The 17221-nt window shown below is 37.7% G+C and overlaps 2 protein-coding genes across 3 annotated transcripts in view; one reads left to right on the forward strand and one right to left on the reverse strand.

Moving 5' to 3' along the window:
* The window catches only part of LOC139698753 (zinc finger C2HC domain-containing protein 1C-like), a 66888-nt gene extending 66056 nt beyond the window's left edge, over positions 1-832 (reverse strand). The window contains exon 1 of the mRNA XM_071597659.1: positions 611-832. Within this exon, the coding sequence (XP_071453760.1) occupies positions 611-694 (84 nt within the window). The 5' untranslated portion in view covers positions 695-832. The remainder of the gene's footprint in view (positions 1-610) is intronic.
* A 4976-nt stretch (positions 833-5808) lies between these two features.
* On the forward strand, positions 5809-13385 carry LOC139698694 (inosine triphosphate pyrophosphatase). Of its 2 annotated transcripts, none has more exons than XM_071597572.1 (5): positions 5809-5908; positions 6143-6247; positions 6336-6486; positions 8596-8717; positions 12236-13385. In XM_071597572.1, the coding sequence occupies exons 2-5, from the start codon at positions 6161-6163 to the stop codon at positions 12461-12463; spliced, it is 588 nt and encodes a 195-aa protein (XP_071453673.1). In that variant the 5' UTR covers positions 5809-5908; positions 6143-6160; the 3' UTR covers positions 12464-13385. The 2 variants fall into 2 exon arrangements, with proteins under 2 accessions (XP_071453673.1, XP_071453672.1); XM_071597571.1 differs by having other exon boundaries at positions 5838-5908; positions 6124-6247.
* The last annotated feature ends 3836 nt before the right edge of the window (positions 13386-17221 follow it).

Here is a 17221-nt window from a genome sequence, read left to right on the forward strand (position 1 = left end):
GCCCCAAAGGAATTGTACATTTTTGACGTGATGCGAAATTGCCAAAACATCTCCGAAAATCTCTGAATTTCCGAATATCTCCGAGAGCACTCTAATGTAATTTTTCCCTTTAATATTTATAAATATGCGGATGTTTTTATACGAATAGGTAAGTATTCTATGTTTATTGACAACATTTCTTATATCTCGAAATTCTTTTCACAGTGCTGCGATCGAAATTTTGCGAACGCATATAATATTAATCTTGTTGCATTTATTCACAATTCAAGCACTTACGAATCTTCGTAGCTTCCTTTGCCAATGATGATATTTTCGCCAACTTGAAACAGTTTTTCGCCAAAACTTGATCTAACGTGTAATTCGCCTCGTTTTCCGGCCCTTTGGCGTGGTTTTTTCTCGCTAAAAGCCAATTTTTGTGAAATTTCCGCTTAAAGGTGTATGCAATGTATTTAGTGAATTGAAAAGTTTTCAGAACCTCTGTAACACTTAAGTCTACGCCAAAAGTGACAAGAATTGCACACTTTCAAAAGTCTACTGTTCAATCAGTTGGAATCCAACAGTAAGGTCAGCAAATGGCAAAAACAACTCGGAGGACAGGTCGCGGACTCACCTTCATTTGAGACAGTTTGGAACCCTGGGAGGAGATGGCTCCATTTGCCGTCGGAGCGCCCTGCAGAGGGCTACCGAGCACCATGGTGGTCGTGATCTCTTTCTTCTCCGGAGGAACGGATGTGCGCGGAAGGCAGGCGGCCACAAACTGAGGGGTCTCTGGTGGGAGAGGGCGCTCACTTCCGAGAGGAGTCACAAGGGAGCGATGAGGAACCGGACCTCGCGCTTACTGGCCGTCGGACTAGACTGAAGGACTCGACGCCGCGAAGGGGAGACAGCGCGCGGACGGCTTTGTCCGGAGGAGGAGTTGTGTAGCGTGCGGGGGAAGTGCGAGGGGAGGGCGGCGGGAGGGGAAGGAAGGATCGGGGCGAGGGTCTCGCTGGGGGGTGCGATGCGATCTTGTGGACTTCGCGGGACGAAAAACGCTCATTGCGTGTCACATTTTGCGGGAACCGGCGACTGTTTAGTGTGAGCAAATCGATCTGCAGGGTCCCCACTTTGTTCCTAGTTGATGATAGAGATATCGCCGATTATTATTATCCATTATTAGCTGTAATCTACCGGCATAGGGTAGGTTTTTGATGGGCCCAGTCACTACACACTACTACACTCATAAGCCTTCATTAGCATGAAAAAATATCCTTAAACCCCGTTCTAAACACTAGAGTAAGTCATTTCTCATCACGTAGCTCATTCCCAACGGAATCGTAGGAGTGCCCGATTGGCGCATATTTCGCATGGACCGAAAGGTGCCAAAGGAAGATGAGTAGGTAAGTAGTTACCAGCAAAGTTCTTACGAAGAACGGAGAGGTCTCTATTTCTCCATTTCCTTTCGCCATGTTTCAACTCTCTCATAGAAAAACTGTTTCATGACGAACGGGAAATGGCTTCCCGCCCCGAGGGCCCGGGTTCGAATCTCGGTGTTGGCAGGATTTTTCAAAAGTAACCTGATCCCTGCATGGAGTGATAGGTAGAGTTCGTCGGAATGTACGTTATATTGTGTGACCCCTTGGCTCCTTTCGTTAAGAGTAGGTTAATGCCGACGCCGGGTTTCTCTCCACTCTTCTTCTGTTCGCTGAATTTCGCTGAAGTTCGCTGCGTCTACCGAATCACCCACATACGAGTATATCCCTAATAGCGCTATTGTCCTCAGCTGTCGGTCGTCTCCTCTATTATCTGTTACCACAACTACGAACGAGAATTATAATTACGTAGAATCTTCATATCATCTTACGTAGTATTATCTTTGTAAGCAACTGCACATATTTGAATGTCTCTTCGGCAGTTTATTTCATATTTATTTTATATACATATATACATATATATATATATATATATATATAATATATATTATCAATAGCTGTGGCGTAGTAATTAATTTTTCATTGCCCATTGTAATGACCAGAGCATTTAAACATTTCAGTGCACTGTGGCTAATAGAGAGAGGTTCCGTGGGGGAATGGTGTCCACCCAGGCGATTTCCCCTTCGTCGCGAACAGGGCCTCCCTGTCCCACGCCATGCCCCGGGACGCCCCCCTCTGCAGAAAACTGGTGGAAATGCCCCGTGCCCACTCTTCCCTCTCCTCTAATGGTCTCGATTCGACTCCTTCCCACACCTTCGGCTGGGCAGTGTGGGTGGACGACTCTCTCTCCCAACCCACCCACGCGTTGCGAATTCTTTTTCTCCGTCATTCCCTCCGAGCCCTTCGAGAACGTATGGTCTCTCTGGGCGACAATTATTCCGCTGCAGCGAGAGGGCACCATATGCATAAATGCACCTGTCGCCGCAAGTAGGTGTTAATAACTGCCAAAGGGGACAACTGGTCGCGGATTGTGGAAAAAAAGGTATATTCTAATGGTGTAATACTAGGTGCGCTGTAACAGTTAAACAAACTCCTCCTCTCTTAGTGCGAAACTCTAGGCCTTAAACCATCAGCCCAAGACACGAGATACGAGAGAGATGTTCACAAGATCTGCATTATCAAAATAAAATAGCCATTAAGAGTAGCCCAGTGGGGATAACGTTCGGCTACAGACCAAGAGACCCAGATTCAAACCCCGGCGACGACTGCGATTACCCTCTGCTTCATTCAAGCTGCTTGATTTTTCGGAAACCACAAATGAGTGGAAAACTGAAAAAGTGGCCTTTGAAGCCTGATGCCTTCAGGCTTGTGATCTAAACTATTATTACCTTGGTGGCGGAAAAGAAAAACAATAAATGTAGCAATCATATTAGCCATGGTAGCCTTATTATATTTTAAAATGCATTTATTCATGGAAAAGGGATATTTTATATTTTTAGCAATGTCTGTAAAATATTTATCTTATTAATTGTGATTGATTTTATTACTTTCCAATGCAATATACACAATTTTTGAGAAATGATAGCTGAAGGTTTCTGGATTTTTTTGTATTTTTTGTTTAAAACTATTATGGAAACAATCATAAAATCATAATATGCAACCATTTTATAAATAATAATAATTTTAAGATACCTATTCGTTCAAAATATGTAATACTAGTATTCATCGCAAATATGAACATTCAAATATCTAGCGTGTACTTTTAAATATCAATTTATCGTTCGAATGCATTTTAAAGATATTTTGCATATAATTTATTCGATTAGGGCTCCTTTATTTAACTGATTGACATTTATATTGAAAATTATAGTTACTCAATATAGTTATTGGTTCTCACAATCAGACGACTTGGGTATTCCAAAGTTACTATTTAATGCCCTTGGGACCAGCTGTAACCCAAATGTTTTCCTTATCAATTTACCTGGAGAAAAATGTATGAATACACCAATAATAGGCATTATTATTTCTTACAATTACTCAAGGAACAAAATAATATGCGAGAAAAGATTAAAAATGGTGGGGATATCAGGGTGTCTGGGCATGAATATCCCTGTGACACCCACACCGTGAAACGCCCACAAAAAGGGTATGTTTTATAAAATCTGCGAAAATGCTATGAATGTGTTTTTGCATGGGAGGGGTAATATTTCATGGACTTCACGTACTGATGCTTTATCAGTACACTCGAGAAAGTTCTTTGACATTAGATTCCTATGTTGAAACGCAATTCGTTTCAACTCATCTAACAGTGTCGTAATGATTCACATAAGGGTTACATGAATGAATACAAGACTTATTTATAAATGATCCGACTCATTGATCTAAAGCGCTCGATAATTACATACTAGAGTTTCGACTTCCTTTCAATAATCCTTACCCCAGCTTCCATTTTTCTTCGTTCACTTCTCAATCATTATTTTAGATCATGCCTATTTAAAAAAAAGGCCAAGATTACACTCCTGTTTACTGGGCAAATTAAATCAATGTTGAACCAAAATGTAAAGATAAGGTAAGAGATTTGAAGCCAGAAAAAATGTTTGAATGATGAATCGAAAAACAAATGTGAAATTAACTTTAAAACTTTATTTTTGAGCAATTAATGATTCGACCGTAGATGTCTCTAAGCAAACTATTTCGACTGGCCGACAGTGCTGATAATAATACTTCAAGTAAGATTTATGGAAAGTGTTGTCGTCGGATTGGGATGGAAGTGAAATCTTAAATCGTAGCAAAGCTTGAATCTAAAATCGATGAAGAGAAATTACTAACTTAACAATGGCTTTTGGAAATAAGTGAACGAAAGACGCATTGCATTTTATTAAATATAATAATCTCATTCATTAATGTCCAAATGCAATTATATCATCTAGAATATATTTTTCACTTCCGGTAAAAGTTTCTTTAGTAGAAAAAAACTTTTCTGATTTAAAAATTTGTCAATAATTTCAATCGAAAACGAAAATTCAGATAACTTAGAGACGAGTACTATCATCGAAATATTTGCTGCACAAAGACTAGAAAAGTGCCATCATGAGCGATAATTTTACATTTGTTACATTTTACTGTCTACATTTGTTCTGGTAATACCTTAACTTATGAATAAATAAATATTGTATAGGCGTCAGCATTTTTTCTTCCTTTTTATTTAAGTTTCAGAGCATATCAACATTTTGATTAATAATCTTTTCATCTCGGTATATAGTTGAATGCGGAAATCGATTTGTGGTATGATAATACATTTTCGAAAGTAACTTTTATGAAAGGGGGCAATTAATTGCGCCCAAAGGTGCCATACATAGCAGCGCCGACCCTGCCTCGTACTTACCTTTGATTTTTTTCCAGTTAATCGGAAATAACTTACAAGGAATTTCATAATTATAACACTCACTTCTGAGGGAAAGTAAATTTGAATTTTATAGTTCACTCGCTAAAAAGATGGGTTACCACTTAATAAATGCAGATATTTGAATCATTAATTTAGCATATTGCTATATAATTTTAAAATCATCTATATGAAATTCAGAAGGGAAAACAAATGAAATATTAGGCAGGGTGGGGGAGGTGAGATAAACATTGGCAGACATCCAAGTTAGATAGGAAATATGGATGCAGAGCATTTTGGTTGGCGATTGGATGATGAAGGCTGCAATAGAGGGGAAAATGTAAGGCAAGTGAGGAAGGGGTTCGGATAGAACAGATATATTTGACGGTATGAAGGAAAGAAATGTGTGAAATTGAATTGCAGCTTATTGTAGTATCGGGTGCCAGGATGCTAGGAGAGGCAAATAAATGTATCGCTGTTCCTTCTCTCTTCATCCAAAACCTACCTTAATTGATATCCTACCGAATAATAATAAAAATAAGAATATATGAAATTATTTGAGTCATTTACCAGTAAATTTTGACGAAGATGAAACTGTGACCATTCATTTAAAACCTGGTATCATCGATCGATGCTAGGCAAAATAAGTTTTACAATCGAAAATATCCTCATTACCTCGAAGAGACCAAGCATTTCGTGGATAACAAATTTATAAAAATATCTTTTGCGATTAAATTTATGACAGCTCTTTTTTATTTGAAGTTCTTGAAACCAATGAGTTTCCTTTCTGAGACGACACCTGTACGTTTTTTGCTACGCTACTGTGAGTTAGCAGTTTCGTATGCGCAGAGAAAATGTCCAGAATGAGTGTGTAACTGTGATATTACTTTCGGAGGACCTGAAAACTCGTAAGAATCAACACTACAGCTCGATTGAAATTCCCTCGGTCCCCGAATTCCCGCCAGACTACTCGCTACGCATGTGTAAATCGTAACTCGTTTGTTTTAAGCCGCTACAAAACGAAGTTCCAGACAGATATTGCGAAATAAATAACACATTTTGGAGCCTTTTGTATTCGGAAGCTGAATATTTAGAAAAGGAATCCTTATTGTTGGTATGATGGCTTTCCATGATTTTATATTTGATAGGTGACGATTTTCATTAACATTTTGAATGGCACGTGTAAGTCCGTCTGATTGTGGCCTGTGGAACCACAACTGTATTTTTTGTTGATTAGGATTTAGTGATGACAATATTCTCGATATCATTTATATTTTTAAATTTTTTGCATTTGAAAGAGTAGGGAGTGATTTAATCTATGCTGAACAGTATTTCTTTTACATTTCAGGGAGTATTCCTATTCAAAATGCAAAGACAAATCGTGTTTGTTACTGGAAATGCAAAGAAATTAGAAGAGGTAATTTCGATTCTAGGGAATTCATTCAGGAATAAGGTAATTATTGTGGTATTAATTCAAGAATGTTATCAACTCAAGGAAATAAGTCAATGGCTTTTGTGACCGTTATTTCCAATATTTTTAGATGATAAGCAAGAAAGTCGATTTACCTGAATACCAAGGAGAGGTTGACGAGATATGTAGAAAGAAGTGTATCGCTGCAGCAAAGATAGTTGGTGGACCAGTAATTGTTGAAGATAGTTGTTTGTGCTTCAATGCAATGTGCGGCCTACCCGGTAAAGTTGTAATTGTAGATATACTGAGTTCTGATTTACGCTTACCTACTTGACTTGATTATAGGTCCTTACTTTAGATTAATCTTTTTATCTAATTTTTCTCCTCCGCGATTTGTAATCTTCAGCACCTATTCATTTGTAAACTATTTGCTTATTTAAAAAATACCTGTTTTATCTTATACTATAAGTACATACATATTCTGGAGTATACTTTGGTAAAAGTGCTAGTTTGGTGTAATAGTTTGGACATAATTTATATCGGGTTTGTTAATGAAACGGGTTGACGAATTGGTGTCCAATTTACTGGTACCCTTTGTTTGATTGATTGAGTATCTTGAGATAAATTACATTTTCAGCTTACAGTAGCACAATTACCATGTCTCCTCTTAATATCCAGCAAATCCAATTACCCGTATGTCACGCTACCCACTTATAACGTGCTTTATTTGTAAGCATCATTAATTTTCCCGTTGAATCATTTTCTTCCATTTCCTCCGATTTACTTAGATTCTTGTCATATTTCTTCGGTGTCGCAAACGCTAGGATCCTGGACATCTTGATTCCCTTGGTCAACATTCACATCTGATGACAAAAGATGATTGACAATTTTTTCTCAGATGTATTTATGTTTCCTAAATTTATGGTTCTCAACACTTGTGTTTGCTATAATTTGAAAATAAATCCTTAGTACATCCCCTGGCCAAGTTTTGTTCCTGGGCAAAATAGGAATTAAATTGCTCCTTAATGATAATGCCAGCATTCCTACCCTGGGTTCCCGTATGCTCTAAATTTTAATTGCCTAACAGATGAAAATAGGAAATTCTAAGAACAAGATCTGTAACAATATGATCCCGTGCAGAAGGACTTTCCTTGCTCCAATGAACCAGAAAGCTGCTTCCATTGGTGGGAAAAAGGAAAATTCTTAGATATACTCAAATGTGCCAAGTCCATGAGAAAATTTTGCTGTGATCTAGTGACAACACTATTGTTTATAATGAAATTACAGATGTGACCTGCCTTAATCATTTCTCTCCCCCAAGTTTTGACACTCCTGAAAAGTGTCCTGTCTGGAGACAATGATATCTCTTGGTAACCTTATTTTACTTCATTAACAGAAGCCAGGAGTCGTTATATTAGTGTTGACACTTATAGCCAGTTGCCATATTTATGACTTTGAGATTATGATTTATTTCCATTGTGTTAGTAGACAAGGAGGTGCCCTGGTATTGCCTCCTTCCTAAACCCCTCTTGTGTAGTTAGCTGCGCATATCACATCATGAGTGGTGGCCCCCATTTGTGCTTTGGCATGGTCATAATGTTTACAATGAATTTAAATACTACGAGTTAGACCCCTGAATTTTAATATGTGAACTGGCTATAAGTGTTAGCATATATTCTCTTCTGTAGTTCCACCCCCAAGCACTTCGACATGCTTGCAAGCCATTGCAAGGTAAAAATTCTTCAATAACTATTTTCTCCATTCTAAAATTTTTGGATTCAAGGACAGTCCTCTCTTTCATTGGAAGCTTAATCATTGTGCTTTGAACAAAGAGTTTTGTTTCCTCCTGTTGTGTTGTCATGTTGAGTGGATTGTGTAACTATTAGTGGTTCTTGAGTGGATCGAACATCTGGGATATGGTTCTGGCAGCTGTTACATATTCAAAATCTTGGAAGAAATTCACACTGAAACTTGGCTTGTTGATTTCTATTAGAATAGGCAGCTATTGGTATTTTCTGTAAAGTAAAATATGGTCATACAAATAGCATTTAACTATGCTTTCATTCCATGGTAATACCAGGCTCTTTTTATCTATCAGATCAAACCCTAATTTAATGGAAGGGAGTTATTGAGAAATGAAACCACGAAGCTTCCCATAGCTAATCTCCTATGCCATTACGCTTTATTAAATTAGATGTGGATGAACATGGTGAATTAAGGCCTATTTTTACTTAAGTCGTGTTATGAATTCAAGTTGCATGGGTCATTTTCAGCCTTGGTCATGGATTCTTGTACTCATTGTATTGTTGTTGTTAATTAAAAAGTTTAAATTTAAGTCACCCATATGAATTACAGGAATCATTTTTTTTCATTCCAATCCCCCATTGAAGGACCTTATATAAAATGGTTTTTGGACAAACTGGGAGCTGAAGGACTACACAAAATGCTCACAGGCTGGGAGGATAAATCAGCTGAAGCAATTTGCACATTTGCCTACTGTCCATCTGCAGAGGTAATTACTAATTTTCAAGGTATCCGTATTCACATCCATGTTTAGATCTAAATATTCCCTTAATGTAGAGGAGATCTTTCATTTCGTGAGATTTCGTACAATTGCAAAAATCATTTAAGAGTATACCTCAGTGAAGCAAAAAGCTTGGAAATTTGTTCTTTACACATCTGTAAATCATTTCACTGATCTGAGCCAACTTTTGCCTGGTTAAATTTCAGCATCTGTAGGTGTCATTGTACATTGTTGTCATCAATGCATTCTAAGCTGTTGAATGTGTCCCCTGGCTGGTATGTCTAGGGTCTACCTTAATATTTAGACAGTTAATTTAGTTAGGGCTGCTCTATAAAAAGTGATCTTTATTTTATATCCCCATTATTAATTGTGCAAAAAGAATTCTATGTCAAATTAGTGAGTTCCCTCCCTATGGATTTGAACAGTATGGTGAATCACCAACTTGTTTGATTTCTTGCGCAGGGGAGTTTTCTCCCCGACATTCAGTGTAGCTGTTAGCACAGCGGGCCCGCATTTGACCATCTTATTCAAGCAGATAACTTTATTCAGGAGGCTCTTTTGTTGCATAAATATGTTGTGGTTGTATTTTTTATATCAATATAGGATATGACAGCATTTGGGGATGTAAGGATTCAGATAAGCTAGAGTTATGGGATTTTAAAGGCAATCTGCCAATGTTTATCAACAATTTTTCTACCATTTGCGTTTTATAAAGTAAGAATAGTTATTCCCCCGTTGAAACAATGCAACTAGGAAAGCATTGTACCTTAAGGATCTGTAATTAAGTGTGACGCTCTTTGCAATTGCCATAGGTGATATAGTGGATTGTATTCTGGGTCCAGTGATGAGTTCCCTTTTTGTAGATGACTTGGCCATTTTTTGTAGGGCCTCCAGATTAATTGCAGCAATGAGACAAGCTCAGATTAAAGATTGAAGGATTGGTCAAAGAAATCAGGGTTTTCGTTATGAGCAATAAATGGAAGGGATACACTGTACAAGATTGTGTATCGTCAGCCCTCCACAAATTCAGGTAAAAATCCTCTGCTGTTTGGTGGGTCTTCTGCATTCCTGGGGTTATTGTTCTACCAACAAATCACATGGTGGCCAAACGTAGCAGCTTTAAGAGATGTTACAAAACTTTGGCCAATTAATTATGCTATCTCAACCATGCATTATTGGGTGCCGACTGTACCATGGTGCTGACATTGTTCAGATCATTGCTTTGCCCTGAACTTGACTACAGCAAATTTTGTTTACTAATCTGGTAGACACTCCTATTTGATGTCACTGATGATGATGTGCAATATGGGGGTACAATTGGCTACAGGGGTATTTAAAACCAGTCCAGCCCTGAGTGTATGATTTAAATCCGGTTCACTTACTTTTGAATATCTGAAGGAATGTTCTACATCTACATCTACATAATACCCCGCAAGCCGCCGCAAGGGCGTGTGGCGGGGGGTGTTAGGTCACCAACCGTAAAAAAGAAAAATACCACATGCAAAAAACAACACGGAAAATTACACCCCAGCAGCGCACACACTCATGCAAAACTCCCTCCATCCAATACTCATGCAAACACATACACCGCAAAACAACAAAAAACTGCACCCCAGGATACAGCACGAAAGCCATCCTAAAACACGCAAGCCAGGACACAACAAGCAAGAATGTGAAACATCACTACCACATGAAAATGCACCACAAAACACTCTACCCCCCAAAGAGACAGTAAAAGGAAGGGAATGCGACCCAACGTTGCAGGTAGCAGGAATTCCCCCCCGCCGGGAGGGAAGAGGGACTGAAAGGGAAACTTAAAAACAGATGAACAGAACACGAATGATGTCATGCGGAAAGAATGGGTTATTATAACAAAACACATAAGGTTAGTGGAGGAGCATGCATTTAAGTAGAACTAATTATTTTTTAGACACGGAGGGTGGCAAGTGGATTTTTACTATCTATAACCCTTCTAATGTGCAATCAAACAGCAAAGCTTTTATCTATGGCTCCCCATTCTTGTATTAATCCTGCTTGAAATGAAAAATTGTAATTTTGTGATTCCACAGAAAATTTATTATGATATGGCCCAGGTTTCGACATTCAACGTCATCTTCATGTGGACATGAAGATGACATCGAACATCGAAACCCAGGTTGTATCGTAAAACATTTTCTATGGAATTACAAAGTTACACTTATTCATTTCCAATATGAATTGATTCCATAAAGTTACACTGGAAACCATCAATTGTATTAATACTGTTTTTAAGCCTTGGCTTTTAGATTAGACATCAGAAGAAGAATTGCTCTATGCAAAGAAGTTTTCTCAAGGATGAGGAAATTGAGGACAGGAATTGTTGAGTAAGGATATTTTCAATATAATCATTAAAAGTTTGATATGGAGCAACGCTTTCAATGGTGTGAAAACATGATAATTGAAGTAAGATAATCACATAGATCTGCTTACAATGCACAATTTCAGATTGTAAAAGATCCTTGGCCTTAACTGGCTTTTAACTTGAAAAAGCCTTGGTAGCTTAACTGGCCAAAGCACGTGGCCAGGGATCCAGGTTCAAAAATTGTTGCACCGTAATGCATATATTAGCAGATGACTGTGTTAAAAATCACTGTCCTAGCATCTCCCGTGGTTTCTTGGAATTACAAAAGATGCATTTGCAGTCTGGTGGTATTGAATTAAAAGCAGCCAAGAAATTAGACTGCTTTAGTTTTTTATTTTATTTTTGTCAGTTAAGGGGATTGTATATGGGTTCCGTGTTTCGGTACACCTATGAGCACCTCTTTTTTCCCTTCAGAGTTTTTTCTCTTCAGTTTGAATATTTGGTAAGTAACTTCTTTGATCTGACTGGGTAAGATAAGTTAAATTGGAGGTTTATCCATTGTGGTAGTCAATTATAAGAATGATGCATGAAATTCTTGGCTATCTTACTTGAGGTATGTAATGTTAACTCGATCTCTCTCTGATTTATTGCATCTGGTGAAACAAGTATAGCCATAACTGGAGTAATTAATATTAGATTATTTGCTGAATATTGCTTGGCTATTCTAACTTCTTTAATCATAACTTCACCTCTGTAATACCAGTATTTCTTACAAATTAAGTACATAACTATTTAAGATTCACATTAATGCATTGTATACACAAATGAAATCCAGTTTTCATGACAAAATTGAGTTGTTATAGAAACACCCTGTCTCCACATATATGATACCCATTATGATTATTTTATTTTAAATGGTGAATTTTATTTAACTTGCTGAAGACTTCTAATTTCCTGAGGTAAGGATAACAATAATGGAGAATTATTAACTTTTGCATGACTGCTAATGGTTGAGTTTTCTCTACTGAATTCCCAATGAGAGTTTTAAGTGGTCTGTTATTTCTGGAATTCAGTTGAGATTTAATGACATTGTGATATAAGATATGCTTTCATTAAATAATAATGTTTCTTGCACTTACTAACATTTTTCTATTGTTTATTATAGGTGACTAAGATAAGTGAGTCTGAGGTGCTTTTGTTCCGTGGGGTAACTAAAGGAAGCATTGTTCACCCAAGGGGTGGGGCAGGTTTTGGCTGGGATCCGTGTTTCCTTCCAGAGGGGAAATCATTAACTTTTGGAGAAATGCCCTCTGAGGAGAAGCATGCAATATCTCATCGTGGTAGGGCATTAGCAGAAATGAGGAAATACTTTGAAAAAAACTCATTAATGTGATACAAACTTAATACCAAAGCACTCGCAACCCTTAAGTTATTTTCAATTTTATAATCTATTTATGCCCTTTTCTGGTGCTTTACCTAAGGTGATAGGTGTTGTTTTTAGCAAAACATGTCATCAAGTTCAAATTTTATTTCTTTGAGTTTTGTATTACAATTTTATCATTTAGATTCTTTCTGTTTCATTAGTGATTCTGATTTATTAATGAACATTAGGTATTCAGAGGAAGGGAGTATTCAAAATAATCAAAAATGAAGAAAACTTAAAAAGGCAATTAAGCTGTTATCTTTAGTAGTTTATTGTAATTTTTTCCATTAATATTATATTTTGTGCACTCATTATTTTTTGTGGAGTTAAACAAAATGCAATTTCTAAAACTTTTCTCAAAAGAGTGCACTGTCTAATTTTTGAAGAATTTAAATGAATATATTTTTATCATATGCATGATTAAAATTGGGAAATCCTTACACATGATCTAGGTTATTGTAGTCTGTGATTCATGTGTGTGACAACAGTTTTTCTTTTTAGTTTGCTTTCTTATTATGCTGTCAACTGTCTTGGCTAAATTGAATGCCACATGATATTGTTTTATGTAAGACTTGAGATTTGTGCACACTGAAAATATCTGCATTCAGGCATCACATTGAGCCCTATGTAAATCATCAATGGTCATCAAGTGAATGATCTATCCATTACTGCTACTACTTTAAAATGAAATGCATACCATGCTGAATATTATCTCATTCTGAGGAAGTTACTCAGAGAGTATGCCATAGTTGGATAGACGTAGGTGGTGTTAGCACATTTCTTCAAATATGTGAATTTCAGAGAGGCACTATTAGCTAGTTTAGTGAGCTTTGTTTTAATATGTAATCCGAGCATTTGCTCAATATTGTCATTAAATGAATTATTCATTGTATGTGTGTTGTCTGCTTCAATTATTAGGGTTGTGTACTACAGAAATATTGGTAATAAGGACATCATGTCGAGTGTTTAGTGATCCTTTCAATTATGTAAACCAAGCTGTTTTGGTGACTTTGAAGCATATTGAGTTATCCAAGTAAATCACAGTGGACTGTACAATGCAGTTCTGATACAAAGTTATTCATATAATTACTGGCATATGATAAGTAGTGTCAGTGTAAAAGAGGAGATAGTTGATGAAGACAGGGATCGAGATGGTGCGGTGGCTATCGTACTGGCTTCTCACCAAGAGGGCCCGGGTTCAAATCCCGGTGGTGTTGAATATTTTTCAGAGGTATTTCAATCCCTACTTGAGGTTAATTGTGGAGGGAACTTTGAATGAGTACGACGTCCGTCGCATGGGACATTAAGCTGCGGACCCCTTGGTGCCTTTTGTAAAGAGCAGACTAATGCCGATGCCGGTTTTCTCTCCACCCTTCATCCTTTCCTGTCAATCCCTTATGGTGCAAGTGACCTCAGCTGCTAGTCGGCCATACTACTACTGTTAATGAAGATAAATGATAGTAATCCTCCTAGTCTTGGTACCCATCCACCAATATATATATAAGAATATTACGTACAATTTATCGGGAAAATTTTGTTTCAAATTTCTTCGAGGAGTAAATAGAGAGGGCAGCCCAGTAATGAAATTATAAGGCAAGTAAAATGTAAAAATGAAGCCCTTTAAATCAAAGTTGAATAAAACTTGCCTAAATTATGTATATTCAAGGTCTCTCCCAAAAGGACTGTTGATTAAAAAAATATATTGCCAGAATTGATAAATTCTGTCTAAAGTCTTTGAAGTAGCCCCATGTGTATTCACACATCACTTCCAGGGGGTTTTCCATGCTTTGTATGGCTTTTGGCCGGCGGCACCCAGATTGCTGATAAGCTCCCTGGTAACGTTGGTACTGGTAAGCCTGTTGTAACACTTCCACCGAGATGTGGTGACATTCTGCCGGCAGGGGAAGAGGGAGAGGTCTGGTGGGGTTTTGTCTAAAAAATTTATTCCCCACTCTCATGGTCAAGAAGCTCTTTGCAGATCCACCAGTGAGTTTCCTTTTGTTCATCCAATAGCACGTGGCACCAACTTCACACATGCCTTTCTCTTGCCTATGATTTTGGTCACAAGTTGATGCACATCATTTTTAGGGATGCCAAGCTCATTGGAAATCATGAAAACATTTAATTTGCCATCCCTGTCCAGGAAAGCAGTCACTCTTGCTAGATTTTGTTCACTTTTTGAGGTTGAAGGCCATTCTGAATATTTGGCATCTTCAATGTTCTCTCTACCATCCCGAAATATACTGTGCTACTAAAAAACACCTGCTCTACCCTTGGTGTTATCACCGTAAGCTGCCTTGAATATGTCGTGTGTCTCTTTCCAGGTTTTGTCCAGTTTCATGCAAAATTTGATGGTGAAGCACTATTCCAATAATCTGTTCAAGATGCAAATGAATGCTTGCAAAGTTGGAGAAATAGCTAGTCAATTCTGTCATTTATATAAGCACTGTATGCAGTTAACTATTTGGTTTCATTAAGGACTACACTATCCACCAGCTCAGTCATTTCAACTCAAGGTTGTAGTTGACAGGGAGAGGCACTTAAATGTATGCACTTGTCATATGAAAAGACTATTTTTTTTGACTGATGTTTGAAAATACCAATAGTACTGTAGTATACGAGTCAATTTTTTAATGGAATAAAGATGTAAAAAGCTAAATCACAAAGAATTTTGCATATACACACAGCTCGATGATCTGCCAAACACAGAAGGCATTGGGTCTCAGGCAAACAGCACTGCTAGATAGCCTTGGTCCGTGTCATGGCCGCCAGATTTCACTATTTTGCGTATTTATTGCCCAGACCACAATTATGAAGCCATGTAAAACACCATTTTTGAAAGAAATGCTCACCAAAATATTGAAGAAACGCACTAAATGTCGCACCCAGATAAAACCTCTTTGTTTGAGAATTATTTAGGCAACTAAGCTTTCACAAGGAGTAGGGAATCTGTTCTCTTCTTAACATACTTCATCATTTTCATTCTAGCAGCCAAAATCTGTTTTGCAACTTAGCACTGCAACTTTTTTGACAAAAAAACCCTTTTCCATCCTTTGTATGAATTATTATTTGCAAAATTCTTTCGTTTGTGAGGTGGCTTTTTACATCTTTACTATAAAATTTGCTCATCAATTTTGCTATATTAGTATTTTCAAACATCAGTCAAAAAAAAAAAGTCTTTTGACACAAGTGCATATATATAAGTGCCACTCCCTGTGGACTACCACCTTGAGTTCTGATGACTGCACTGATAGATAGTGTAGTCATTAGCCAAACCAAATAGTTACAGCACCAGATAACACAATGTAGTAGTAGTATTCCATTCCATATTCACAATGTAGTAGTAGGAAAAATTCCATCCGTTGAAAATGATGTTTCTCTTCATGAAACAATAAATAAATAGAAATAATTGAGTAGTATTAGTAGTGGTATTAGGTGAGGCAACCGACAGCTGAGGTCATTTGCGCCATTAGGGATGGACAGGAAAGGATGAAGGGTGGAGAGAAACCTGGCGTCGGCATTAGCCTACTCTTAACGAAAGGCACCAAGGGGTCCGCAGCTTAACGTCCCATCCGACGGACGGCATACTCACTCAAAGTGCCTTCCACAAAGCACCTCAAGGATTGAGATACCACTGAAAAATATTCAACACCGCCGGGTTCAAATCCCGGCGGTGGGAAGCCAGTACGATAGCCACCGCACAAATCCCAATAACACGTTACTTACGATGAGAGATTGGGAATAACATAACTTACCGACTCCTGCTGGGAAGCCAAAAATGACAATTTAAGGATGTCAGCTTCTGCTTTGTAAATGGCCTTGGACCAATACAATTGATAGAAAAAAATGATGAACGAGTCAAGATGTTACATTTATTTCTCTAGCCCCCTACCCCTAAAAATACCTGCCATTCAACTGCATGTACATTGATGGAATGTCTTTTTAGAAAAATCAAGATATGGCACTCATAGTATTTGATAAGTTTTTCTTTCAGTTCGCCTCATCTCTCCCTTGACTGCTTTTAAGGTGCCAGCAATATCCTCCAATGATTTCATGTTCATAGTCAAATGATGCAAAACACTTGGGCTAATGGGACAAATGAAAACAACTATTTTCATATGTGGTGATTAAACAATTCTATTTAAAAGGCTTACACCAACAGAGATCTAAACTGAGTTTGATATTAAATTCACATGGCCATACAGCCACAAATGAGGAACATCATTTGGGGCGTCCAGTCAAAGTGACTTGTTCCAAAGAAACTGCAGGAGATGCCGCAACAGTAACTTTTAACGGAGTCATCCGCTAATGTGCATTTCAATGCAACCATTTCAGAGGGTAAAAATCATTCGCCTTGACTGGGACTGACTCCGTTAAAAGTTACTGTTGCGGCATCTCCTGCAGTTTCTTTGGAATTTGTCAAAGTGAAAACACCATAAGTGTTTAAAGTTGGCTTTAACCTCGAGGACTGTGGCGCCTCGCGCACTACTACGAATGCCTGTGACATTGTATGTACGGTATTTCGTCACAACATCTTGTTCCTTTAAAAGCCCCAAAATTTCAGAGTTTAAGAGGACGCCTCGGTAGCTTAAGTGGCTAAAGCACTCGACTGAATATTGAGGGATCTGGGTTCGAATCCCAGTCAAGGCAAATGATTTTTACACTCTGAAATTGTTGCAAAGTGACTTGCTATGAATTATTTAACAAAATATTTTTATGTGACCGACA

Source organism: Hetaerina americana, unplaced genomic scaffold, assembly GCF_022747635.1.
Source record: "Hetaerina americana unplaced genomic scaffold, ioHetAmer1.1.p SCAF_9, whole genome shotgun sequence".
In the NCBI taxonomy this organism is placed as follows: Eukaryota; Metazoa; Arthropoda; class Insecta; order Odonata; family Calopterygidae; genus Hetaerina; species Hetaerina americana.

Bases quoted from the DNA above. Each gene is read 5' to 3' on its own strand.
- LOC139698694 (XM_071597572.1), top strand. From the start codon at position 6,161: ATGCAAAGACAAATCGTGTTTGTTACTGGAAATGCAAAGAAATTAGAA. The intron at 6,248-6,335 runs GTAATTATTGTG...CAATATTTTTAG, and splicing joins GGAATTCATTCAGGAATAAG to ATGATAAGCAAGAAAGTCGA. The intron at 6,487-8,595 runs GTAAAGTTGTAA...CCCCCATTGAAG, and splicing joins TGCAATGTGCGGCCTACCCG to GACCTTATATAAAATGGTTT.